Below are 27452 nucleotides of genomic sequence, written 5' to 3' on the forward strand. Positions count from 1 at the left end.
CTTCGCACCATTTCCTCGGCTCGCAGCTACTTTTTCTGCGGACTTGTCCATAATTCCCTCCCCTCCCCCCGTGACCCTCGCCCCCTTCTCAACCCCCCCCCCCCCAAAAAAAAACAAAAAAAAGAAAAAAGAGACAAATGTCTCATATCCCTAATAGTTCCAGGCTTTTTTAATTATTATTATTTTCCACCCCACAAATGCCATTGAGCTCCGAATCTGATTTATCCCAGCGCCACGGGCTGGGCGCCGCGCACCGAGCTGGCACTCGCTGCTCCCGTCGGCGAAAATAAAGGAAATTAAAGCGCGCAGGGACGGCTCGTTCCGCGCGTCAGCGCTTCCGCGGGGATCGGGGCTGGAGCTGAGCGGCTGCCCCCATTGAATCCCTGCTGGAGGGGCACAGACACCACCCAAAAACGCGATTTGAGTCCTTTTTTAAATTATATTTTTTATTCTCTGCGGCCGCGGCCGGGGCGGGACGGGGAGGGGGCGCGCAGAGGAATCCAAAGGCAGGAAAAGCAGACAATGGGGCGCGCTCTCCTTCCCCAAGGTTATGAGCATCCATCCCCGGCCGCGGCTCAGCTGCGCCCCGCACAAAGCGAGCCCAGGAGCGCCCCAGGGCAGGGCGGGCGCAGAAAAAGGGGAAAAAGCCGCAAAAATCCCCCAAAAACGCCGCGAATTCACCGGAGGTTACCTGCAGCGGGGGCTCCAGGAGCTGTCACAGCCGAGAGGAGGAGGAGGAAGAGGAGGAAGAAGAGCAGGGCCCTTCCCCTCCCCGGCCCCTGCCCTGCCCGGCCGAGCTTTTCTCCTTTTTGTCCGCGCACAAATTTTTGAGTTTTTATTTCCTTTTCTGTGCGGGGGGAAGCGGAGCGGGGCTGAAAGAATGATGTCACGGAATTCTCGCTCGTAAACTTTATTGTAACTTTTCTTCCGCCGCTTCCAGGTTTAGACAATAGAACAAAGTGGTGAAAGAACAACAAAATATAGCATTAGTTCCCCCAATAAAGTAATTCACGTATACAGTATACATTCTTTTTCACAGTTAACCTAAAGATCACTTTACAACTTGCTCCACTGTGCGCATGCTAACTAAAGGAGAGAAAAACGCTTTTTTTTTTTTTTTGCCTTTTTTTTTTGCTTTTTTTTCCCTTTTTTTTTTCCTTATGGAAGAGACATTGAAAAATTGGAAAAAAAAAAAGGAAAAAAAAAAAAAAAACCAGCTAACCGAGGCAAAGAAGAGGAGAGAGAAAGAGATAACTATAGCATAAATAGGCAGTTTCATGTTGTTGGGATGTTTGTCTCAATAGCTACCTCCAGTACATACAGATAAAACCACAACAAAAACCAGGGCCGGGAAACGAACTAAAACTCAAATTAAAGCAAAAAAAAAAAAAAACCCAAAACCCCAATAATAATAAAAAAGTGCACAAATGTAATATCACATAACTCCTCTAGCGCTGAAAGCTATGTTAACCAACCCACCCCCCACGCCCCCGGAAAGAAGAGAGAGACAGCGAGAGAAGGACAGAGAGAGAGAGAGAGAGAGAGGATTTCACAGTCATGTTTTACAGAAGCTATTGCGTTACACTACCGCTAGTTAATAACTGGCAAAAGGCAGCGAGGGCTGGCGGTGCCTCCCGCCTCCCGCTCATTGTACCGCGGAGCGTCGGCGCAGCGCTGCTCGCAGCGATATTGTTTTACAGCAATAAAAGGGGTTGGGTTTTTTTTTTTTGTGGGGTTTTTATCTTTTTTTTTTGTGTGTTTTTTTTTTTTTTCCCCTTTTCTCTTTTCTACGCTTTGTTTTTCTGGGTTGTTGTTTTGTGTGTGTGTGTGTGTGTGTGTGTGTGTGTGTGTGTGTGTGTGTGTCCCCAGCCCTCCCTTACACCGACTGCCATTAACGGGGGGCTCGGGGGCTCCTCCACCCCGGCAGCGCTCGCCCTTTCAGTCCTCAAAAATCCCTTTACTTCTTGTCCGCCTTCTGTGCTTCCCCTTCCTCGTCCGCCTCCTGGGCCCTTTCCATTTTCTGTTTTTCCAGTTCCTCCTGCTCGCATTTGCTGCTGGGAAACTTGTCTTTGTTGTTCTCCTTTTTCCATTTCATCCTCCTGTTCTGGAACCAGATTTTGACCTGCCTCTCTGTCAATCCCAGGGCGTGCGAGACCTCGATCCTCCGTTTGCGGGTCAGGTAGGGATTAAATAGAAATTCCTTCTCCAGCTCCAGTGTCTGGTAGCGGCTGTAGGTTTGCCTCCCCCTCCTGCGTCCGGCGGCTGCTGGGGGATGGATGGCGAAGGTTGCGGTGGGAGAGGGGGGGGAAAAGCAGAGAAGGAGCTTGAGAAAAACACAAACCAGGCTCGGGGAGAGGCGGCGGCAGCGCCGGGGAGGGCAGAGAGGGAATTCCGAGTTCCAGGGAGGAGATGGAGCCCCGGGAAGGGAAGGAAAAGGGGACGGAGAGGAGGGGAAGGGGGGGGGTCACGCTCAGCCCACCCCGGCAGCCCGGCTGGAGCTGCGCTTTGCACGCTGATTATCACCCCCAGATCCCCCCAAAAACACCCCCAAAATTAAAATAAATTAAAATCTGCGGCCCTGCAGCGCGGCAGAGAGCCCGGAGCGAGCGGCCAACAGAAACGAAGGGGCTTTTTGAGGCTATAAAAGTGCCATAAACTTTAGGGACGCTTCCTCCCACAGAAAGCCCGGCTCGCTCAGCCCCCAGAAGAAAAGCTCTCCTTCAGGGTAATTAAACTATAAAGCAATTTACAAGTGCAAAAGTTTACCCCCGTAAAGCACTAAAATACGAAATAAAAGAGCCAGGCAGCCAAAGAAAGGACGGGGTGGTGTGTGTGTGTGGGGGGGGACAGAAAGAAAAGCAAAAATCCGACAACAAAACGCAGAATGAAACGCAGAGGGGCGGTCGCGGAGCCGGGGGCTCACCTTGCGGTCGCATCCAGGGGAAGAGCTGCGTGGGAGAAGGGCTCTGCTCCGAGCTCTCCGCCTCCTCGGCCAGGCCGCCGGCCAGCTTGCAGTCCGCGTACTGCACCAGCTCGGGCTCCTGCGGCCCGAACAGGCTCTGCCGCTGCAGCGGCTCGTAGCCGTAGAAGTTGCCCGGCTCGCCATGGCACGCCACGGCGCACGGGTTCTGCTGGTACGGCGCGCCCGAGAGCGACGAGGCGCCGTGGTAGAAGTCCTGCAGCTGCGGCGGGGGCTGGAAGGTGCCCCCCGCGCCGGGGCCGTACACCACCGTGGGTCTGCCCCCCAGATCCTGCGCGAAGCCGCAGTCGTAGTAATTGGGGCGCAGGGAGTCGCCGGTTTTGTACTTGGAGAAGAGTGAGTTGACAAAATAGGAGCTCATTTTAATTTCAATCGCGGTGGTTGTTGGTTTTTTTTTTTTTTTTTTCTCTTCCTCCTCTCTCTCCTCCTTTTTATTATTTTTTTTAAGCAGCCGGAAAAAAAAAAAAAAAAAAAATTAAAAATATTCAAAATTCGCCCCCTCAACAAACCAGACCGCGAGAGTCTATTACAGCAAAAATGTTTTTTTTTTCTCTTCCTTTTTTTGTTTTTTTTCCTGAACAGGCAGCAAAAAAAAAAAAAAAAAAAATTTAAAAAAATATTAAAAAAAAAAAATCACCCCAACAACAAACCAGACCACGAGAATCTATTAGCGAAAAAAAGAAAGCGCTAAGATGCTAAGCAACGGCAGTTTGCGATTTCCAGGAATATAAAAGGAGGATATAATCAAAACTCTAAGCCTGCATGATATTGAATTCTTTCCTCCCCCCCCACCCCTAAAAAAAAAAAAAAAAAAAATCGCCACTTAAAGAGTTCTCGCTTTACATTTCCAAGAAGAGATGCCAGTTCATAAACAGTTTTCAGTGATTTACTTCGGCGCAAATGAGTTGTTTCATATTTTGCAGTGTCTTTTCATGATCATTTGCATCTATTACCAAAACCTCATCCTATTGGCTTCTCCTTGCTCCGCACGGACCCGGCACCGCATGATTGTGAGAGGAAGAGTGTGGGAGAATAAAGAAGGAAAAGCGAGCGAGGGGGAGGGAGGGAGAGGGGAAGGGAGAAGGAGGTGGGGTGAATATACGGATTAAATATGTTTAACTACCCCCATTAATGAGGTATCGCTCGCCTCACAACAAATCACGCACCCAGACCACCCAAAAGATTGATTTTTGGGGAGTGCTGGAAAATTAAAGAGGAGCGCTCGCAGTCGTTAATTTCGAAATTTTAACGAGGCAGTTTTAGCCTTTTTAAATGTCAGGGTCGCTTTGGAAAACTGTAAAAGAACACGATTTAATTGCTACCAGTTTTAAAAGGTCCTATAAATGTAATTGGTATTTTAATACAAGTTATCAAATCATACAGCTTCTTATCCTAAACATATTTTAAAACAAACGAGGTAGTCATATTTAACATTTTAATGATCAATTTCCTTATTATTGATAAAGGTTTAACTATCGCGTGAAGGGAATTGCGTTTGTAATAGCCCCAAAAAAGGCTGTAAAGTGTTTAACAAACTATAAAGCGCCATAAAGCCGGGGATGTTGTTGTTGTTTATGCCGCACTCCATAAAAGCCGCTCGGCTTTTACGAGCGCGCATAAACGCGGGGCTTTGCTCGGAAGCCTTGCGCGGCCGCGGAGGTGCCGATATTGAGGCGAAACCATCGCGGTTTTCCATCTAGAACACCGGCTTTGCTGCCTCCTCCTCCTCCTCCCCTTCCTCCTCCTCCTCCTCGCTGGGGATGACTCAAAACTCCAAATTTGGGGCTCCCATCGCCCCCTCCCCCGCAGCCCCACCTCGTCCCCTCAACTTCTACTTCTTCATTTCGCCCTTCTTCATTTCATCCTCTTTCAATTTCATTTTTTAATTTCATTTTTAATTTCATTTTTTATCCCATTTTCTAAATTTCATTTCCCCCCCCCCTTTTTTTTTTTCCCCCCCCAGGGTAAAACCCGGCGGGGCGGGGTGGGGAGAGAGAGGGGAGAGCAGAGAAATTTTCCCTTTTATTGGCGTTTGGCGAGAGCGGAGCCGGAGCTGCCCCTCGGATGCCAGCGCTGCAATTTCGCAGCGCCGGGAACACACAGGGGGTAGATTTGGAAATTCATTTCTCGCACTCAGCAAATATTACCCAGGCGTTTCTCGGTTAATAACGGCGCGGACCCTCCCAGCCCCGGCCCCCCAGAGCCCCCCGCAATTCCAGACGGGTTTTCCAGCCTTTCCAGCCTCTCTTTTCCTCCTCAATTTGGGTTTTTTCCCCCCTTTTTGCCCCGCCTGGGTTTGTGCTGTTTCCCCATCGCCTCCGCCCGAGCGGGGCTGGAAGCAAAAACTGAATTTTAGGAGGGTTTCGCTCCACTTAAGGCACAAAATTCAACATCCGTTGCACGAAAAAGGAGGGGAAAGTTGAAATATTTAAGTTTTTCTACCTTGGTTTGAAAGCAAATATAAAAATCCTCAGTGGGGAAAGGCAGGGAGCGAAGGAAGGCAGAAAGGAAGAGGGGAAAAAAAGACAGAAAACCAAGATAGCAACGGAATAAAACTTTAAAGGCATCCTTAGAGAAATAATTTAAGTAAATACGCTTCCTTTATTTTGCGCGGGGATAATTCCAGCCGAGCCTAAGAGCCTTTCGCAGTAATTATTGCTGCTGGAGCACTTGCAGCGCTATAATTAAAGCTTTTCTCGCCCCTCTAAAACACGAGTTAACATTTTCTTTTTTCTCCCCACTTTTATTGCCGATCGAGCAGGTTTGGGTTTCATAAAACCGTCAAAAAAAAAAAAAAAAAAAGCCCCGAAAATGGTGCGGAGAAGCAAACAGAGCTTTGGAACCTGGCAAAGGGGAGATGCTGGAATATCCGGGGGTGGGGGGGAAAGAAAATAAAATAGAAACGGGATCGATGAAGTGAATTCGGGGCAGAAGTTTCCCCTCCGAAGTTCGGGAAGGGGAAGAATTGGGGAATTTGGGCTGGGAAAGGAACATTTGGGCCAAGAGCGGGAGGATTTGGGTGCCCAGCAAAGCCCAGAAATCAAGGAGCTGATCCTAAATCATCGCGGCTCCCGATGAAAGGAAAATGTTTCCATTCCAAGGAAAACCGAGCGGGAGCGCGGCGTGGGTGTCGGGCAGAGATAATTTATAAACACCCAGCGGAGGAAAAGATTTATTGGGAATTCATAAGGCAAAAAAAATATAATAATAAAAAAAAAAAAAAAACGGAAGAGCCTCAAATCCCTTCCTCGCTAAACCTCAAGTTTGCTCCGCTCTGCCTCTCGCCGAATGCACAGGGGCGAGATTTTTCTTCATTTCGCTCATTTATTTCTGTTTGCGCTCGTATTTCACGTCGCGGCGATGAAACGGAGCCTCGAGATGCCCAAACTTTGCCTCTTAAAACAAGATTTCCCACCCTGCGGGCTGCAATTGTTCCGCCCTCACCCAAAATCTCGATTTTTGGAGCGGCGGGAGCGGTTCCTGGTGGAAATTGGGAGCAATTCTCGGTCAGGGAAAAAAACCCCGTTTATACCGATTTGAAAGAAAACCCATCTTGAAATTATTGCGGCCGTTTGTAGCGGAAGAATTTACAACATCTGAGTAAATTTTTTGCCTCGTAATTCTGAGGAATCAAAGGCCGGAATCAAAGTGAACTGGTGGAGTTGAAAGTTGACATTATTGCCTCCGCATCGGGGGTGTATTTGTATGTGCCCCAAACCTCGGTGGTTTAAGAGCATTTTGGGTTCATTTACTCGTTTGTGGCATTTAAAAAAATATTTCTGAAGCTGTTAAAGTGAAGAATTCGAGCGAAGAGCGTCAGCAGTGCCAAAAGATGGGGCGGCCGCGCCAGAAATGAGTGTTCAACTTCTGAAAGAAACAAATGCTCTTGTTTTGTTGCATGGTTGAGTTGTTTTTTGTTTTTTTTTTTTTTTTTAATTTTATTATTTTATTTAATTTTTTTTTTTATCCTGCGCTGGCTGGGATTATAAAACACATAAAATATCGAGCGGGGAAGGCGCAGATCATCCTAATGGCCGAGAGAAAAAATATTGTCCCGGCTCTGCGCGTCCCTTTCCCCCCGAAACATTCTTTTTTCAACCCCGCACACGTAAATCTGCGGGCCTGGGGTAATTTCAGCTGTCCTCCCACCTCCGGAGCAGCAGAAAACAAAACCCGGCGCTTTTTTATTCCCTTTTAAACGAACATTTAGCGGGGATGCGCGCCCCACCTCTCAGCGCAGCTCCTCCGCCGCGCTGCCGCGGTGTTTTTCCCCTTCCCAGACTCACATAATTTAGCCTGGATCAAAAAAAAAAGAGGAGATGTAAGCTATAAACCGGGCAAAACAGCGATAATTAACCCAATATTTTACCTAATGGGATCAAGGTGTTCGCGCCCGGGGGGCGCCTCTAGCGTGGAGCGACGGCGCCACCTCGCGGCCGCGCGCGGAACTGCAGGCGGAGCCTCCCGGCGGGGGGGAACCCAAAAAAAAGGGAAAAAAACATCAAAATCAAGAATTTCATCCTCGCCGGGAGGATAAAAAGGCTTCAAAAATACAAAAAGAAAAGAAAGAGAGGGAGGAAAAGAGGAGGAAAACGAGAATGAGGTTTTTTTTTGTCGCCTCTTCGCCTCGCTGGAGTTCTCTCAAAGTGCGGCAATAAAAAAATAAAATTTAAAGAGAAAAAAGAGGCGAAGTGGGCTCGCTTTTGAAACGCGCCATTGTTTCAAATTCCGAGACTAAACAATTGGTCATTCTGCTGCCCGGGAGGCGCGGGGGGGCACGGCCGGGGCTGTAAAGCCATCAAGAGCTTCCCCAGCCCAGACGTCTCGCCAGAACTTCGAGAGTGCGAGCGCTGGGGGTGCCTTCTGTGCGAGCGTTGTTGTTGTTGTTGTGTGCAGGCCTGGAATTGCTTTAAAGGGAGGGAAAAAAAAAAAAAAAAAAAGAAAAAAAAAAAAAAAAAAAAAAGAAACAAAAAAAGAACAAAGGGAATCGTCCCGAGCGCTGGATTTTCACGGCATCTGCAAGGGGAGAATAAATTAGCGAAAGTCCCTCCCCGGCTTTTCTTTTTTTAAATCCCCAATTCTGATTTTTTTTTTTTTTTTTGAGCTGCCCCTCCGTCACTAAAAAAAAAAAAAAAAAAAAAAAAAGGAAAAAAGTAGAAAAAAAAAATTTAAAAAATGAAAATAAAGTAAAAAGAGGGGAAGCTGCTGAGGGACAGCCCGAGCGCTTTTCCGCGCGGGGCTTCCCCGCTCCTCGCAGTAATTTAGGAGTTCCTGAAAGTTTTCTTGCGCTGTTTCCTTTACAGCCGCTCAGTTCCTTAACCTTCAGAAATTTATACCCTATAAAGTTTTATAGCGGTCATATTCTTTTATGGCAGCGCGCTGCGCTGAATTTTCCTTTCTTTATGACAAGTTCCTTCCCTTTCTCTCCCTTCCCTCCTCGAGCTCCAAAATTCTTCCTTCTTCTTTTCTTCTTCTTTTGTTTTCTTTTCAGGGTTGTCCCAAAGAAAGGAGATTTTTTTTTTTTCCCTTTTTTTCCCCCCCTAAAGAAGTGAAATATTGCCCTTTGGAGCGGCCCATTTTGTTAAAAATTACCGGCCAGGAGATGCCGGGTCCTGCTCAAGTTCCCAAGCGGGACTCGGGGCTTGATCGGTGATTTTAAATTCTTATTATTTTAATTTTTTTAAAATATAAAATAGTTTTCCGGGCTCTTGAGGGCTTCATAAGCGATAAAAACTCAAAGGAATTTCGGGAGGGAATCGCAGGAATCGCTCCTGGAAAAGGAACCGCGCGTCCAACCCGAGGTGACGCCGAGTGGGGAGGCAGGGTCGGGGTTTTGGGGTTTTTTGGGCGTTTTTTTGGTTTTTCTGGGTTTTTTGGGGTTTGGGGGACTTTTTTGGGGGTTTTTTGGGTTTTTGGTTGTTTTTTGGTTTTTTTTTTTGTTTTTTTTTTTTTTTTTGTTTTGTTTTGTTTTTTAATCTTTTCGGGAAAAGTTTTTCCATGGGCGAGAGGCGAATAAAGCGAGGAAAGGCAGAAAATCCGCTTTGAGCCTTTTCCCCTCAGGCTGGGGCGGGAATAAAAAGAGATAAAAACTCCAAAAATAAAAATTAAACCCGCGATCAAGGGGCAAAGGCGGCCCCAAGCTCGGGTGCCAATAATTAAAATGAAATAAATAATTTTGATTTTGAAACATTCGGGAGCGCGGAAAGTTCGGGTGGGACCCAGCAAACACTTGCTGCTCCCCAGTTGGATTATTTTGGAATTACTTTGGAATTTTTTTTTAATTATTTCGGAATTATTTCCACTTCTCCTGGGCTGATTTTTGGGAATCTGAACCCCAAAAAAAGGAGGAAAAACCAAGGCGGGAATAATTGCGGGATTTGGGGGGAGGAACACAAAGACAGAGCACTGCTCGTTGTTCTAAAATCGATTTTTATTCTGGAGCATTAAAACATCTCTGGAAAATACATCCGGGCCGATGCTACAGAAAACAAAAATTTTACAACATTTTCTGGATTTTTTTTCTTTATTTTATCTTTTTTTTTTTTTTTTAAGATTTTTTCCTATTAAAATCAGCTAACATCTCCCACTCTATTCTCAAAGAACCTCATCGTCGTCATCTTAAAAATATCTGCTCTTTAGCACAACTCTAAGGAAAAGTGAGAAAAATCCGCTCCTAAACCCCGGCGGCCGAAACATCGAGGAACTCGTGGGAAATGAAAATTGAGGAGGATTTGGGCAAATCCGGGCTCCGCTGGGGACGCGAGGGGTTCGGGGAGAACCGAACCGAGCTGGCAAATTCAGCTCAAACAGCGTTTCCCACCCGTTTTAATCCATTTCATCGCGTTTTGGTTTTTTTTTTTTTTAATAAATCAGCATTTAGAGAAATCTCCCTGCTAAAACGCCTCAAAATTTGAATTTTTTTCAGCTCAATTTTTAAACCCAGAGCGAAGTTTGGGTGGAGCTGAACTCCCTCCGGCAGCACAAGGGTTAAACTCGGGAGCAGCTTCGGGCTGGAAAGTTTTGCGCGAGAAAAACCCAAAATGTGAACCCCGAAAATGAAACGAATTTCGGGGGGATTCTCTCGAACCTTTCAGCTCTGGTTTCGCTCCGATGGGGGAGATAATTTGGGGTTTTTTTGGGGTTTTTGGGGGTTTTTTGGGGTTTTTTGAGCGGGTTTGGAGCGGCGGAAATTTCAACACAGCTCCTCGGGTTTTATCTCGGGATCGCGGAGGGAGGGGGAGGAAAAAATAGGAAAAAAAAAAAAGAAAAAAAAAAGAAAAAAAAAAACAGAAAAAAGAGCAGGAGCGGTTAAAAAACTGCAAATCCGCGGAATTTCGCTATCGCTGCCGCCCAGAGCGGCCCCGCTGATAAAACTTTCCCTGGAAACAGATTTGGGCTGGTTCCTCCTGATAAACTGCAGGAAAAAATTTGACTTTTCTGTGCTTTTTTCACCCCCCTGTGCCCATCCCGGAGCCCCTCAAAAGCCTCAAAGTCCGAATTCCGCGCACGGACCAAACTGGAGAAGTTTATTTCCATTTTTTAAAAAAAATTTTCTTTTTTTTTTTTACAGCCACTACCAACGCTGAACTCTTCGAAAAACTTTGTTTGTTTGTTTGTTTGTTTGTCTGTTTTTAAATTGAAAAATAAAAATATTAAAAATAGGAATGAGAATGCACAGCACGGACAGGAACACGAGCACGAACACGGGTCACAAACACCCACACGGAACCGAGCTGAACTAAACCCCCCCTGCCCTCCCAGCCCTCCCGAACCCCAAAATCGCCCCAAAAAGAGACAAAAACAACCCCAAGCCCCGGCCTGGATCCGCGCTGCAGCCTCGGGGTGAGGATGAGGATGAGGATGGAGGAAACCTCGGGAAATCCGCGCTGGAAGCGACCCAAAATCCCCCGAGCCCGGCGCGTTCAAGTATCCAAAAATCAGAATTTAAAATAAATCCGGGCTGGGCTTGGCGCTTTTATCTCTGCAGCAGCTCCAGGAAAAAGTCCAAAATTCCTCAATAAATTATAAATACCGAGCGCTACCAGCGGCCGGGCCCTCCCTGAAAGCTCCACTAAGGTAGTTTATTTATTTTCCATTTTTTGTGTTTTTTTTTTTTTTTTTTTTTTTTTTTGCTTCTTTTTTAAATTTTTTTTTTTATTTTTAAACTAGAAAATCCCGTTTTTCCTCCTCTCTAAAAAGTTCGGGGGGAAGTTGGCGGGGGGTTCTTCCGCCCTTTTCTTTTTCTTCTCAATAATTTACAGGGCCCCATGCTCCCCCCTTTCTCTCTCTTCTCTTTTTACTCTTTTTTTTTTTTTTTTGCACAAAAAACCCCAAATCCAGGCGATTCTGCCCCCAAAAAAACTTCTCCTCCGAGTCCCAGTTTCCTCCAAAAGCGCGGCCGGAATCCAAATTGTGCCAAATAATTCGAACAATTCGAATTTTTCATGGCAAACTGAGATTGAAAAATTGAAATATAAAGGGGAATAAAAAATGGGGGGGACCCCAAATTGGGGCTGTCCGGGCTGGGGCTGGAAATGATTTGTGGGGTGTAATTAAAGGCAGCCTTAATGAATGTGTCTGTGGTGCAGGGGTTTAATTAAAGCGTCTGGGGGCTCGGCCACCTCCAGAGCGTCTGGGAGCGTTTGGGGGAAAAAACCCAAAATTTTGGGGAGAAAAAGAGAAAATAACGGGGAGGTTATGGGGTGGCCGGGTTGGGATCGGGGGTTTTTTTGAGTTTTCGGGGGGAAAATTAAATTAAAAAGGGGAAAAGTTGATCCGACAGTGGGGAGGGGGAAAAATGGGGAGAAAAGGCAAAAAGGAAAGAAGGGAAAAGAAAGGAATCCCAAAAAGAAACAAGGAAAGAGAAAGGAACCCCAAAAAGGAAACAAGGGAAGGGAAATGAACGCCAAAAAGGAGCCCAGCTTTGGGCTGAGTTGCACCAGAAGAAGAAAAAAATATTTAAAAATTTAAAATAACCAAAATTTCAGCTGGAACGACGGAGCTGGGAGTGAGGGAAGGGTCCAGCGCTGCTTTTGGGGCGGTTTGGAGAAAAACGCTGAGATTTGGGGCCGCTGCCTCTCCTGTCACTCCTCGCCCCAAAAGGAGCCGCGCTTTGTTGTGTCAAAACACGAAAAGAGATTTTTTAAAAGAGGAAAATAACCAAAATTTCAGCTGGAACAGCCGAGCTGGGACTGGGGGAGGATCTGGCGCCGCTTTTGGGGCGGTTTGGAGAAAAACGCTGAGTTTGGGGCCGCTGCCTCTGTGTCCCGTCACTCCTTGCCCTGCTCGCTCCTCTCCCCCAAAAAGCGCTTTGAGATGAAGCAAAAACAGACTTTTAAAAAGGAAAATAACTAAAATTTCAGCTGGAACGGCGCGGGGGAGGATCCGGCGCCGCTTTTGGGGCAGTTTGACGAAAAACGCTGAGATTTGGGGCCGCTGCCGCTTTCTCCTCTCTTTTGCCGCTCTCTCACTCTTTGCCCCCAAAAGGAGCCGCGCTTTGGGCTGAGTTACCTCCAGAAGGCGAAAGAGATTTAAATATTTAAAATAATGAAAAATTCAGCTGGAACGGTGAAGCTGGGTCTGGGGGGAGGATCCGGCGCCGCTTTTGGGGCAGTTTGGAGAAAAACGCTGAGTTTTGATGGCGCTGCCTCTCCCGTCACTTCTTGCACCACACTTTGGGCTGAGTTGCTCCAAAAGACGAAAAAGAGATTTTTACAGAGGAAAATAACCAAAATTTTAGCTGGAACAGCAGAAGGGAGGAGGATCTGGCTCCGCTTTTGGGGCAGTTTGGAGAAAATCTCTGAGTTTTGATGGCGCTGCCTCTGTGTCCCGTCACTCCTTGCCCTGCTCCCTCTTTGCACCACATTTTGGGCTGAGTTGCTCCAAAAGACGAAAAAGAGATTTTTTTAAAAAGTAAAATAAAATTTCAGCTGGAACAACAGACTGGAGGAGGATCCAGGGCTGCTTTTGGGGTAGTTTGGAGGGAAACTCTGAGTTTTGACGGTGCTGCCCGTCCCGTCACTCCTTACCCTCCTCATTCATTTTCCCCAAAAGGAGCCGCGCTTTGGGGCGCGTTGAACCCCAAAAAAAGATTTTTAAAGAGGAAAATAATCAGAATTTCAGCTGGAACAACAGACTGGGGGAGGATCCAGTGCAGCTTTTGGAGCGGTTTGGAGGAAAACGCTGAGATTTGGGGCCGCTGCCTCTGTCCTCTCACTCCTTGCACCGAAAGGAGCCGCGCTTTGGGCTGAGTTGCTCCAAAACACGAAAAGAGATTTTTTTAAAGAGGAAAATAAAATTTCGGCTGGAGCACCAGACTGGGGGAGGATCCGGCGCCACTTTTGGGGCAGTTTGACGAAAACTACTGAGTTTTGTGAGCTCTGCCTGTCCCGTCACTCTTTACCCCGAAAGGAGCCGCACTTTGGGCTGAGTTACCTCCAGAAGAGAAGAGATTTTGAAAAATGAAAATAACCAAAATTTCCGCTGGAACAACAGACTGGGGGAGGATCCGGTGCTGCTTTTGGGGCAGTTTGACGAAAAACGCTGAGATTTAGGAGCGCTGCCTCTCCCATCACTTCTTACCCCGAAAGGAGCCGCGCTTTGGGCTGAGTTGCTCCAAAACACGAAAAGAGATTTTTTTAAAGAGGAAAATAAAATTTCATCTGGAACAACAGACTGGGGGAGTTTCCGCCGCCGCTTTTGGGGCAGTTTGGAGAAAATCTCTGAGTCCTGTGAACTCTGCCCCTGTGTCCCGTCACTCCTTGCCCTGCTCCTTGTTCATCTTCTTCATCTTCATGCGGCGGTTCTGGAACCAGATCTTGACCTGGCGCTCGCTGAGGTTGAGCAGCCGCGCCACCTCGTGCCGCCGCTCGCGGCTCAGGTACATGTTGAACAGGAACTCCTTCTCCAGCTCCAGCGTCTGGAATTTGCTGTACGGGCAGCGCTTCTTGCGCGACGAGCGCGCCTGCAGCCAGCTGGCGGCGGGGTTGGCTGGAAAAGGGGGATTTTAAAATAAAAATGGGGGGAAATGGGAGAAATCAGAGTTTTGGTGGGTTTTTAAGGGGTTTTTTGGGGGTTTTTTAAAGGGGAGGTGAGTGGTGGTGGGGGGACAATGAATGACCCAACCAAAACCAACTAAACCAAACCGAACTAAACAAAACAAAACCAACCAAACCCAACCCAACCCAAACCCAACCCAACCCAACCAAACCAAACCAAACCAAACCAAACCAAACCAAACAACAAAACAAAAACCAAGCCAACCCAAATCAAACCAAACCAAACCAAAAAACAAAACAAAAACCAACCAAACCAACCCAAACCAAACCTAACCAAACAAAAAAAGAAAAAAAACCAAAAACCAAACTAAACCAAAGCCAACTAAACCAAACAAAACCAAACCCAACCAAACCCAACCTAACCCAACCAAACCAAACCAACCAAACCAATGAAACCAAACCAAACCAACCAACCCAACCAACCAAACACAACCAAACCAAACCCAAAAACAAAACAAAACCCAACCCAACCCAACCCAACCTAACCCAACCAAACCAAACCAAACCAAACCAACCAAACCCGAAAACAAAACAAAACAAAACCAACCAAACGAAGCCAACAATACCAAACCAATGAAACCAAACCAACCAACCCAACCTAACCAAACCCCAATCAAACAAAAAAAATCAAACCCCAAAACTAAAACTAATGAAACCAAACCAAACCAAACCAACAAAAACCACACAAACCAAGAAAACAAAACACCAAATCCAAAACTAAAAGCAAACAGAACTAAACCAAAGCCTAAAGAAAACAAAAATAAAAACAAAGCCACCAACAAAAAATAAACAACTAAAAACCCCAACCCCAAGGCCCCAATAAAACCCCTAGAAAATTCAGAAAGAACCCTTTTAAAAACCCCCAAAAAACCCCAAAAATTCCAGTGCTGCTGAAGCCAGGGCTGGGATTGGGGGCACGGGAGTTGAGGGACGGGCATGGTCCCCGCACCCCAAATTTGGGGTGAACCCCGAGGGGTTTGGGGTGAATTTCTGTGACTTTTTGGGTTCATACCAGATGGTTTTGGGTGAATTTTTGTGAGTTTTGGGGGAAGTTCTGCAGGTTTTGGGTGCACCTCGAGGGTTTTGGGGTCCCTGTCTAGGGGTTTTTGGGTGAATTTCTGTGGGTTTTGGGTGCACCCCGGGGTTTTAATTTCTTTTCTCCAGGTTTTGGGTTCATTTCCCCGGGGGTTTTGGGTGAATTTCTGTGGGGTTTTGGGGTCCCACCCCAGCCCCCGCATTCCACACAAACAAACCAACCCCAAAATTTCCATTTTCTCCCCATTTTCCCCAGGATTTGATCCCCCAGCCCCACCAAGCAGGGAGGGAAGACCTGGAGGGGCTTTTCCTGAACAAATCCTGGCAATTTTAACTTTTTTAAATTAAGTTTTTGGTGCAATCTGGCCCCAAAATCCCTCTCTGGCTGCCACAGGTCTGGACAGCGTCATTCCCAGCCAGTGACATTGGCAGGGCTGGAAACGCAGCCAAAAATACAAATAAATAAAAATAAAAATAAGATTAAATAAATAAATAAATAAATATTTTTTACAAAAATTGCAGTTATCTTTTAATTATATAACACTGTAAATAAAGAAAAATAAGTAACATTTAGAATAAAATAAATGGATTTGTAAAAGAAATGCAATTTAAAATGAAGACACGTAAGTAAATAAAGAAATAATATTATAAAATAAATAAATTAAATTTTAAAATTAATTAAAATTAGGAATAAATAAAAGCTTCCCTCCCGTCACGCTGGCGGGTGGGAGAAGCTGCGTGGGAATGGTGGAAATAAAAAATTCCATTTTTGGAGATATTTGGGGCATTTTTTCCATGGAGGGAGGGGAGAGACACGCGAAATTTTGGGAGCCGAACCCGCCCTGCTGGCAGCGGCCAAGGTGGCGAAAATCGCACCCGAAAGCGAAGTGGTTTTAGGGTAAATATTGGGATTTTCGCTAATCACGTGCAAACATCGGTGACGGGGAGGGAGGGACGCGCGGGGCTCCGGCCACGGCACAAATTCCCCTTTTATTCCCTTTTCCGCCCCAGAATCGCGGCTGGAGCCAAAATCCCGCACAGAAATTCCTGGGCCACCCCAAACACCCCCAAACGCGCCAAAAATCCAATTTATTGGATATTTCCAATTAAAAAAAAATATAAAATATCAACCCCTGAACCTTCTCGGGCGAGTCCTGCCCCTTCCGAGTTTGCAGGGCTGTTTCCTCCCCGGAATTGACTGGAGCCAATATGCAGAATTAATAATTAAAGAGGAGGAAAGCTGTTAATAATTGATATTGTTAATCCTGCCCGCCATCCTTTAATGGCCGCGCTCCAGCCCGGCGGGTTCGGGGCATTTTGGGGTCGTTCAAATGGATTTTTATTTTATTTGCTCACAAATCCCCGGGCAGGAAAGGGAATGGGGAGAGGTCCTGGCACCTCTTTTATTTTTGGGGTTTTTTTCTCCAAAATCCAGTAAAATAAATTAACAGCTTCCAGGCAGGGATTCATTAGGGAGAAACAACAACAACAAAAAGGGGGAAAATGGGAAAATCGGAATCAGGACTGGCTGCAAAACAGCCCTGAACGCCAGCAAGAAATTTAATTATTATTGAAAGCAAAAAAACCGCACGGAAAGCAGAGCGGCTTTGAGAGCGATTATTTTGGGACAAAATGTTCCATTTTCGGGGGTTTTGTTTGGCGCGATCGGTTTGGGTTTGTTCTGGATCCCTGCCCAGCACAATAGAAAAGAACTTTTCTTCTGGGCGAGTTCATTGAGAGGGGAAAGGGAAAATAAATTAAAAGTAAATTTAAAAACAACAGCAACAAGAAAAAAGCGCCACCTGAACGCGCTGCAAGAGGAAATGGCGAGGGGGGAGAGAAAATTCCGCGGTTTTAATGGGAAAAAGTTCATTTAAAGGGAGGAAAAAATGGGAATTTCCACCCGCCGGGCGCTGCTGCTTTGCCAGGCTGGAAAAATTCGGGGTTTTGCGGAAAAAATCGGGATTTTAGTGGAAAAAAACCCATTTTTTAAAAATGGAAAAATCCACTTTTTTATAGAAAAAAATCGGTTGTTTGATGGAAAAAAATCCGGGTTTTTTATGGAAAAATCGGGTTTTTATGGAAAAAAATGGGTTTTTTATGGAAAAAATCCGTTTTTTAATGGAAAAATCTTTCCTGAGAGGGTGAAACCAGTCCGGGGTCACCTTGGAGCAGAACCAGGCGCCAGCAGGAGGTGACACCGCTGCCGCTCCCTCCCTCCAACACAAATACTATCATTAAAAATAACAATACTAATATTATTAATAGCATTAACCACCCCCCGGGCCGATTATTAGGATTATTTTAAATCCATATTTCAAGCGGGAAAAAGGCCCGGCCTGGAGTTTCAGCGTGTCCCCAATCTGGCGAAATTACAAATAAAAGCAGATATAAAACTGATATAAAACTGATATAAAACCCGATATAAAAGCGATATAAAAGCGATATAAAAGCGATATAAAAGCTGATATAAAAGCTAATTAACTCCAACGCCCCCTCCCTCCTTCTCCGGTTGTATTTTGGGTTTTTTTAAGGCAGGGAAGGAGCGCGGCTCTGAAATATTCATCCCCGCTAATAAACAAACAATTAACGGCGCAGATAAATAAACTCCGCGGTCGGGAGGCAGCGCCGGCAAAAGCAGCGCGGAACCTCCGCCGTGAACATTTTCCCAGCCATTTTTCCTCTTTTTTCCCCTTTTCCCCCTTTTTTTCTCCCTCACTTTCCGCCCCCGCGGCGTTTCCGCGCTTCCCTCCCGGTGAACTTTGTCCCGGAGATTTTTCCTTTTTTTCTCCCTTTTTATCTTTCCTCCCTTTTTCTCTCTCGCTTCCCTTCCCCGCGGAGTTTCCGCGTTTCCCCCCTAGTGAACTTTTCCCGGCGATTTTCCCCCTTTTTTCCCTTTTTTCCCCCCCTTTTCCTGACTGTCCTCCCCCGCGGTGTTTCCGCGCTTTCCCCGCTGAACTTTTCCCATCAATTTTTCCTCTTTTTCCCCTTTTCGCCCCTTTCCTCTCTCTTTCCACCCCTCGCAGTTTCCGCCCTTCCCCTGTTGAACTTTTTCCCGTAATTTTTTCTTTTCTCCCCACTTTCCCCCTCTTTCCTCTCTCTTTCCACCCCGCGGCGTTTCCGCGCTGCCCCTCCGCCCGCCACCGCGTAATTTCCTCCCGTTTTCCTCCGCTTTCCTCCATTTTCCTCCCTTTCCCTGGGTTTTTCTCCCGTTTTCCTCCCTTTTCCTGGGTTTCCCTGCCGTTTTCCTGGGCTTTCCTGTATTTTCCTGCCGTTTTCTGCGTTTTTCTGCGTTTTCCTGCCGTTTTTCTGCGTTTTCCTGCCGTTTTCCTGCGTTTTCCCGCATTTTCTTGCCGTTTTCCTGCCGTTTTCCTCCTCTGTGCGCCTCAGTCCCTCCCGCGCTCTCTCCTCTCCGCACTCGCGCTCCGGGCCCAGCCCCAAAATCCCGATTTTATTTCCATTTCCTCGCCCCTCTCCCCCATCCCTGCCCCTCCCCTTCCCCTCCCTCCCTCCCCAAGCCCCGATTTTCAACTTTCCCCCCCCCCTTCCCCATTACCGTCACCCCCTTTTTATTTTCATTTTTATTGCGCCGCTTCCTCACTTTTATCACTCACTTTGATCTCGGCCGTCTTTGTCCTCGCTTCCTCCGCCGGGTTTATGGTCCTCGAAGCCCCGCCGCGGGTCGGGGGCGATGCCCAGCGCGTCCCGCGGCTGCTCCGGGCCGAAGCCGCCCTTGGGCCCGTCCGGAGCCCGGCTCAGCTCGGCTTTGGCCGGACCGGGCCCGGGCTCCAGCCAGGGCTGCGGGAGGAACGCGGGGAAGGCGGCGGGGGCGGCCCAGGAGGGCCCGAACGGCGCCGCTTTGGGCTGGAAACTGCACGAGGGGAACTCGAGGGGCTCGCCCGGGGCTCGGGGGGCCGCGAACGGCGCGGGGGCGAATTTAGGGGAGGGGGAATCGCCGCCCTCGTGGCTTATGATGGAGTCGACATAGTAATTGCTGAGGGTGCCAGAGATGGACATGGTGAGGCATCGTACGGGGCGGCGCTCGGGGAAAATTTGAAATTGGGGACAAAAAAGTAGGGAAAAAAAAAAAAAAAAAAACCTCCTTAAAATTGAATATATGTATGTAAAAAAAATTCCCCTAAAATTAAAATTAAGCTCCTAGAATTAAAAGGAAATAAAACATAAAATTAAAAGAAAAGAAAGCATAAAATTGAAAGGAAAAAAAAGCATGAAATTAAAAGGAAAGAAAGCATAAAATGGAAAGAAAAGAAAGCATAACATTAAAAGAAAAGACAGCATAAAATTATAAGGAAAGAAACCATAAAATTAAAAGAAAAGACAGCATAAAACTATAAGAAAAAAAACCCCATAAAATTAAAAGAAAAGAAACCATAAAGTTAGAAGAAAAGAAGCACTGAAATTAAAAGAAAAGAAACCCTAATATTAAAAAAAAAATAGACCCTAAAATTAAAAGAAACAAACCCGAAGATTAAAAGGAAAGAAACCCTAAAATTAAAAGAAACAAACCCGAAAATTTAAAGAAGCCCTAAAATTAAAAACCAAAACAGACCCGAAAATTAAAAGAAAAGAAACCATAAAATTAAAAAAAACAAAACAAAACAAAAAACAAACAAACAAACAAAACCCCCCACCACACAGGCCCTGAATTAAAAAGAAACAGACTCTAGAATTAAAGGAAAAGAAAGCCTAAAATAAAAAAAAGGCATAAAATTAAAAAAAACAAACCATAAAATTGAAAAATAAAAAAGAAAGCAAATTGAAAAAAAATAAACAAAATTGGAAAAAAAAGGAAAGGGAATTGAAAAAATAAAAGAAAGAAAATTGAAAAAAAAAAAGAAAGAAAATGGGAAAAAATGAAAGAAAATTGAAAAAAAAATTAAAGTATATTTTCAAAAATGAAAAATGAAAGATGAAAAAAAGTGAAAATAAATTTAAATCAGGGTTCTGCGCTCGGAAGGAGCGCGGCCGGCCCCGGTTGGCGGCGCGGGCGGTTCCGCGGGGCTGCGGGGCCGCAATGATCGCTCCAAGTTTCCTGCCCGGGCCTGATAAAGCGTCGGGGGCGCGTAAATCACCGGGGCCGCGGGGGCCGCGCTCGCTGTCAGCGCCCCCGCGCTCCGCGCCGCGCCCGGAGCGCTCCGTGCCCGCGCTGCCCAACGCCCGCGACCAAAGAGAAATAAAAAATTCCAAATGATCAAAAGCACCGCAGCGGCTCTCAGCGCGAATATTTGGGTGTTTCCGCTTTGCCCCCTCCCCACCCGGCGCGGGTTTTGCTGCCGGATCGGGCGGGGAGGGGTCCGCAAGCAAAGGAGGGGTGGGACTGGGGAGTTTTGAATTTATTTTTTATTTTTTTTTTTGTGTTGAAGGGATGGTGCTGATGCGCCGGCTCTGCCTTTAATAAGGACGGCGGGGGAATTGGGGATAAAAGGCGTTTCTTCATTTCTGCACGGCAGAATCGCGGGGAAAAAAAATAAAAATAAATAAAATGAATTAAAATAAAATAAAATAAAATAAAATAAAATAAAACAAAATAAAATAAAATAAAGTAAAAATAAAATAAAATAAAATAAAATAAATTGAAATAAAATAAAATATAAAATAAAATAAAATAAGGAATAAACACAAACAGCCCCCACCCCCCTCCCGGCCGCGATTTCTTTATGGTCACACATCCACATAAAAACCCGCAAAAATTCCCATTTTTGGGGAGCAAAACCAAAATTCGCGTTTTTGGGGAGCGCCCGGAGCACTGAGTAATGCGATATAAATAAATAATCATAAATAATTATAAATAATCATAAATAATTATAAATATAAATAATTATAAACAATGAACCGTCCGGCACGGGAGCAGGGATGCTCAACACGCCGCAAAAAAAAAAAAAAAAAAAAAAAAATCCGAATATTTCCATGAATAAAATCTCAAATATTTCAATTTAAAGCAGCCCCAGCGCTCGGGCTCGGCGCTGTGGGATTTCCTTAGAAATAAATGTAAAAATTGAGAATATCGCCGGGGCCGGACAAAAGCCGGGAAAATTCCCCTCGGCAGGGCTGAAATTCAGAAGCTTTGCCCGAAGTTTACGAGGCCAGTAAAAGGCAGAGCTTTGTTCCGGAGTGCCCCAAACTCGAGCTGCTGCCAGAGTTTCATAGAACTTACATTGGCCCGCTTTGATTTTTATAGCCGCGGATTTATTGCCCGGGAAAGAGGAAAAAAAAGGGGGGAAAAAGGAAAAAAAAAGGAAAAAAATAAAGGGACCCCGTGCCCACGCTGCGTGGCCAACGGCACCCCCGCCTCGCTCATTTATTTTATATTTTTTCCGCCAAAATCTGAAATTTCTGGGTGCTTTTTAACTCCCCAGTGCTCCTAAATCCTCAATAAATCGATTTATTTCCAGGGGTTCTGCGGCCTCGTAAATGTTGGGTGAAGGGAAAGGTGCTGCCCTCGATCTAAGGAAAATAAAATAAAATAAAAAAAAAATAAAATAAAAAGTGATTTGCCTCGATTTGGGTGGTAACAGTCAGGCTCGATTTGCCTCTCAATTTTTCAATTTTTTTCCCCAAAACCTGAGATTTTGGAGTGTTTTATTTGCTCTCTGCTGCTCCCAGCTCCTGAGGATAAATCGATTTATTTCCAGGGGTTCTGCGGCCTCGTAAATGTTGTGTGAAAGCAAAGTGCTGTCATGGTCCGGGGAAAATGAAATAAAATAAAAATAAAATAAAAAGTGATTTTCCTGGATTTGGGCCATAACAGTCGGGCTCAATTCCCCTCATTTTTTCCCCATTTTTTCCCCCAAACCTGAGATTTTGGAGTGGTTTTTTCACTCCCCAATGCTCCCAAACCCTGAGGAAAATTCCATTTATTTCCAGGGGTTCTGCGGCCTCGTTGAAGGGAAAGGTGCTGCCCATGACCCCGGGGAAAATAAAATGAAAATAAATTTTTTTAAAAAGTGATTTTCCTGGATTTGGGCTCAATTTGCCTCATTAATCCATTCCCCTCTCACCCCACGGCCGGGCGAGATTTTCCACCAGAATAAACCACAGAAATTTTCATTTCTGAGGATAAATCACGGAAATCTTCATTTCTGAGGATAAATCATGGAAATCTTCATTTCCAGGCCCGGAATAACAAGCTCAGACACAAAAATGAGGGAAAATTCGCATTTTGGCCTTTTCCAGCCAGGATAAATCACAGAAATCTTCATTTCTGAGGATAAATCACGGAAATTTTCATTTCGGAGAATAAATCACGGAAAATTTCATTTCCAGGCCCGGAATAACCGGCACAGGCACTAAAATGAGGGAAAATTCGCATTTTGGCCTTTTCCAGCCCCTCGGAGCGAGCTGAGTGCCTGCGGTGTTTCACTGATGCGGGAGGTGGCGATGGTGATGATGATGATGATGATGATGATGATGAAGGTGAAGGTGATGAAAGCCCCCACCCCAAAGCTGAGCTTTTCCCCTGCCCAGATTTCCCCTAAAAGAGGCGATTTTGGTTAAAAACTGAAATGAATCCGGGGCGAGGGGAGGGACGGCCGAAATTTGGGGTTAATCTCAGTTTTGGCAGCTCCGGCCGCGGGATCCGAGGGGAAATTTGGGGACACTTTGGGACATTCTGGGGACAATTTGGGGACACTTTGGGACATTCTGGGGACACTCGAGACACTTGGGGGAAAATTTGGGGACACTGTGGGGACACTTTCTGGGCACTTTGGGGACATTTTGAGGACACTTTGGGGACACTTCGGGGGCAGTTTGGTGATACTTTGGGAACAATTTGGGGACAATTTGGGGACACTCTGAGTCATTCGGGGGACAGTTTGGTGACACTTTGGGACATTCTGGGGACACTTGGGGAACAATTTGGGATATTTTGGGTCTAATTTGGGGACACTTTGGGACAATGGGGACACTTTGGGGACACTGTGGGGAAATTTTTGGGACACTTGGGGGACACTTTGTGAACAATTTGGGGACACTTCGGGGCCCAGCCGAAGGTGAATGTCCCCAGGTGAGTGACCCGTGAGGTCCCCCCTCCTTTCCAGGGGATCATTCCAAAGCAACAATAATTAATTATTAATTAATCCCCAAATCCGCCTCTCCCTCCCCTCCGGGGCCAATCCCTGATTTTCCCAACTTTTCGCGTTCCTACCTGATTTTTTAAATTTATTTTTATTTTTTTATTTATTTTTTTAAAATTTATTTCTTTTTTGAAGCCATCCGAGGAGCCGTGGGCAGGGAGAGCCCCGCGGTGAAATACGAGCGGGCGGCTTGCGCTGTCACACTGCTCGCCTTTATTACCCCTCAGAAATTATTATTATTATTATTATTATTATTATTATATAATCAAACCAGACAATTCCGCAAAGAGATTCGGGGGAAATCCTCAAAAGCTGTGAAACCTAAAAATAAAATCAGATTTAAGGCTGGAGCTCGACGGTGTTTGTGCAGCTGACGGATGAACGGCCGGGCTGGCGTTAAATGCGAGGAAAATGGAATTATTGGGGCTGAAGTGAAGGCGAACACCTGTTCTGCGCTCGGCCTGCCTCACCTGTAATAAATACCTTCCCGGCAAGGCAAAAATAAATAATAATAATAATAATAGTAATAAATCCCTCCCGGCGCGGCTCCTGTAAATAAAGCTGCTCGTGGCAGCGTGCGAGAGTGAATAAATTCCAACCAGGAGGATCCTCAGCAGCCTGGAGAGAGAAACCGAGCGGGTTTTCCATCCCTGGGCACGGAAATCTCCAAACATCGCAAGAAAACCCCGAAAATCCATTTACTCTCGTTTTTTCCGCGCCTTCAGGAGTTAATTTTTAATATTTTTAATATTTTTTTACCCTTTAATCTCTTTTTTAACCTTTTCTGGAAGCGAACGCTGGCTTGGAGACCTGGATTTGAAATCCCCCATTAAAACCCATCAGAAATGAAACTGGAAACTCTTCTGCTCGCAAAACAAAAGCAAGAACTGGAGAAGGGAAACCCGAGGAGCGGCGCGGAAAAGTCGGAATTTTGGGGGAGAAACGAGGCGGGAAAGGCGAGTTTGGAAATGGGATTGATTGTGGGGATGTGAGTGCGATGTGCGGGAGGGAAAAGTTTTTTAAAAAAATTTAAATTTCGGAGAGGAAATTTCTGCTGGGCTTTGCTGGGTCAGCGCAGGGCGGGTTGGGCTGGGAGGGAAAATTCGGAATATTCTGGGGCCGGGCTCTGATCTCAATTCTCTTTTTCTCATTTCAATTCTCTTTCTCTGATTTAAATTCTTTTTCTGTCATTTGAATTCCCTCTCTCTCTGATTTCAGTTCTCTCTCATTTCAATTCTCTTTTTCTCATTTCAGTTCTCTTTCTCTCATTTCAATTCTCTCTCTCTCTGATCTCAAATCTCTCTCTCATTCCAATTCTCTTCCTCTCATTTCAATTCTCACTCTCTGATCTCAATTTTCTTTCTCTCATTTCAATTTTCTCTCTCTCTTTTAAATTCTCTTTCTCTGATTTAAATTATCTTTCTCTCATTTCAATTCTCTCTCTCTCTCTGTTCTCAAATCTCTCATTTCAATTCTCTCTCTCTCATTTCAATTCTCTCTCTCTCATTTCAGTTCTCTTTCACTCATTCCAATTCTCTTTCTCTGATCTCAATTTTCTTTCTCTCATTTCAATTCTCTCTCTCGGACAGAAGGAACATTTTGCCCAGAAATTCCCAACTCCCAAATCCCCTCCTCGCAGTCAGATTGGCATTTCCCAAAATATTCCCGAAATATTCCCATTTTCGGCCCGTGCCTTTCATTAATTTATAACCTTTGGCTTAAGGAAGGAGCAATCGCAGCTGGTTCTTCCTGGAAACGCCTTTAAACCACTTTTAAAGGGTTTTTTTTGGTTATTTTTTATTAAATCTGGCGACTTCTTCCAGCTGGTTTCGCCTCTGAGCTCCGGAGGAGATTTGGGGTTTTGTCCCGGCTGCGCTTCAGGGCGGGGGAAAAACCCCAAATTTTGGGGTTTTGGGGGGATTTCTCAGGATTTTAGCCCACCTGAGCGATTTCAGGGTTTTTCCTGTGCCGGTTTGGCTTTGGGAGCTGATAAGGGAGGATTAAACTGAGGGTGAACTTCACGTCTGTGGAGATAAATCCCTGATAACTCAGCCTCAAAGCGTTTATTTTAAATTAAATTAAACATTCCAATATTGTAATTATAATAAGGCCGATAATCACAAAAAAAGGAATATTATTTTGGGGGGTTTTTTTGGCTTTTAAGGGTCAGAAAACAGAATTAAAACCCCACCATAATTAATGAATAATACTTTAAGGCATGTGAGAGGCTCTGAAGGAAAATTCAGTCAGGGGTTCCCCCTCCCCAGCACGCGAAATTCCCTCCTGAAAGGGTAAAAATTTGGGGGAAAAAAAGCCCGAAATGAGTTTTTGTGGCCTAAAAGGCGGCGGGATCTACCTTGGCCATTTCCTGTGCCGGGCCTGAATGCTTCGGGCTGTTAAAGGAGGGACAAGGAGGGAGGGGGAAATTCCTGCTCCGAGGAGAAGCAAAAACAACTCGCACATGCGGGCAACCGCCCAAGGAGCCAAAGTTTACCCTGGCTGGAAAAAAAAAGGGGAAAAAAACCTAAAAAAAAAAGCGATTTTAAATGAGGTTTGTGAGCTCGGCAGTTCATAAAACGCTCGGGATCGGCGTTGTGGGAAACGGGAGCGTGAGTGAGTTTGGGAAGGGGAAAAGGGAAAAAGGGAAATAAAGTCGGGATTGTTGGATTGTGTGTGAGTTTGGGAAGGGAAAAGGGCAAAAGGGGAAAAAGGGAAAAAGGGATAAAGGGAAATAAAGTCGGGATCGTTGGAGCGTGGGTCAGTTTGGGAAAGGGAAAAAGGGAAATAAAGTCAGGATTGTTGGAGCGTGGGTCAGTTTGGGAAGGGAAAAAGGGAAATAAATTGGGGTTTGTTGTTCGGGACCCCGTTCCGGGCCCTCTTCGGCTTCCAGGGAATTCCTGTGGTGAATTTTGCACCCCGAGAGCTGCTGGGCTCTGCTTTGGGGTGTGAACGGGGATTCTGCTAAAAAAAAGTCCCAAAATACCCCAAAACCGTCGTCCAGGTCGCGTTTAGCAAATTCTGCCGGCTCTGCTTTGGGGTGCCGGCGGTGTAACTGGGATTACCCTCAAAAAACAAAATAAAACAAAATAAAAACCTAAAAAGCTCAAAAAACCCCCAAAACTCCCCCAGAACCATTGACCAACTCGCTTTTAGGCTCTGCCTTGGGGTCCTGGTGGTGTAATTGGGACAACCCTCAAAAAAACCCCAAAAACCCCAAAACTTTCATCAAACTTGCATTTAGGGGATTCCTCTGGCTCTGCCTTGGGGTGCCCGCAGTGTGATTGAGATACCCCTAAAAAAACCCAAAAAATCCCGAAAAAACCCCGCTGGCTCAGCTTTGGAGTCCCAGCAGTGTAACTGGGATAGCTCTCCAAAACAACCCCAAAAATCCCCAAAAAACCCCCAAAGAACCCCAAACCCTTCATCCAGCTCGCGTTTAGGGGATTCTGCTGGCTCTGCTTTGGGCTGTAATTGGGATAACTTTCCAAAACCCCCCAAAAAGCCCCAAAATCGAGGTTCAGGCGGGGAGGAAGGGAGGGAATGTCCCGCTCGGGTGACAACAAAAGTGTCGCTGCCCTGCAGGAGGGGACACGGCATGCACAGGTACAGCAGCGGGGCTGGAATCGTTCCCAAATTAAAAAACCCCAAATAAAAAATGGAATTTCTTCCTTTGGGATGGGCTCCCCCCGCTTCCCCCAATTAATTTTAAGCCAAATCAAACCCCGGTCGCGGGTGGGGGAGATCCAGCCGGGCTGAGCTGTGGCAGGAGCGGGATTTGGGGGGGCAAACGCTGATTTAAAGCCTCGGTTTTCCCTCGTGGGCGAGCGCAGAGCGGCGCGGCCGGAGGAGAATCCCGCAGCGCCCTCACCCCGCTCCAGGAAAGCTCCGGTTTTGGGGGGTTTTTATGGGGAAAACGGCAAAACCCGAGCGCTGCCGCCCTGCCCGCCTCAAACTCGGCTTTGCGGGGGAAGGAGCCCCAAACCCCAAACCCCAAATCCCAAACCCCAAACTCCGCTTTGGGGGACTGATCACGATCTCTTCCCTCGGTTTTTCCATGGGAAGGAGCCCCAAACCCCAAATCCCAAACGCCAAACTCTGCATTGGGGGTGCTGATCACGATCTATTCCCTCGGTTTTTCCATGGGAAGGAGCCCCAAACCTCAAACCCCGTTTTGGGGGTTCTGATCCTGATCTCTACCCCTCCAAACGCCGTTTTGGGGGTTCTGATCCCGATCTCTGTCCTTCCCAACCCCGTTTTGGGGGTTCTGATCCCATCTCTGCCCCT

The 27452-nt window shown here is 46.1% G+C and overlaps 3 protein-coding genes across 5 annotated transcripts in view; all 3 read right to left on the bottom strand.

Moving 5' to 3' along the window:
- ATP5MC1 (ATP synthase membrane subunit c locus 1) overlaps positions 1-27452 on the bottom strand; it is a 122245-nt gene that overhangs the window by 15829 nt on the left and 78964 nt on the right. The gene's annotated exons all lie outside the window — the stretch shown is intronic.
- HOXB8 (homeobox B8) lies at positions 1196-3394 on the bottom strand. Of its 2 annotated transcripts, none has more exons than XM_059488981.1 (2): positions 2924-3394; positions 1196-2262 (listed from the first exon to the last, which is right to left on the bottom strand). In XM_059488981.1, the coding sequence occupies exons 1-2, from the start codon at positions 3339-3341 to the stop codon at positions 1958-1960; spliced, it is 723 nt and encodes a 240-aa protein (XP_059344964.1). In that variant the 5' UTR covers positions 3342-3394; the 3' UTR covers positions 1196-1957. The 2 variants fall into 2 exon arrangements, with proteins under 2 accessions (XP_059344964.1, XP_059344965.1); XM_059488982.1 differs by having other exon boundaries at positions 1196-2265.
- HOXB9 (homeobox B9) lies at positions 11065-19727 on the bottom strand. The gene is made up of 2 exons (XM_059488988.1): positions 18687-19727; positions 11065-13969 (listed from the first exon to the last, which is right to left on the bottom strand). The coding sequence occupies exons 1-2, from the start codon at positions 19087-19089 to the stop codon at positions 13734-13736; spliced, it is 639 nt and encodes a 212-aa protein (XP_059344971.1). The 5' UTR covers positions 19090-19727; the 3' UTR covers positions 11065-13733.

This window comes from Ammospiza nelsoni, chromosome 26 (assembly GCF_027579445.1).
Source record: "Ammospiza nelsoni isolate bAmmNel1 chromosome 26, bAmmNel1.pri, whole genome shotgun sequence".
Classification (NCBI taxonomy): domain Eukaryota; kingdom Metazoa; phylum Chordata; class Aves; order Passeriformes; family Passerellidae; genus Ammospiza; species Ammospiza nelsoni.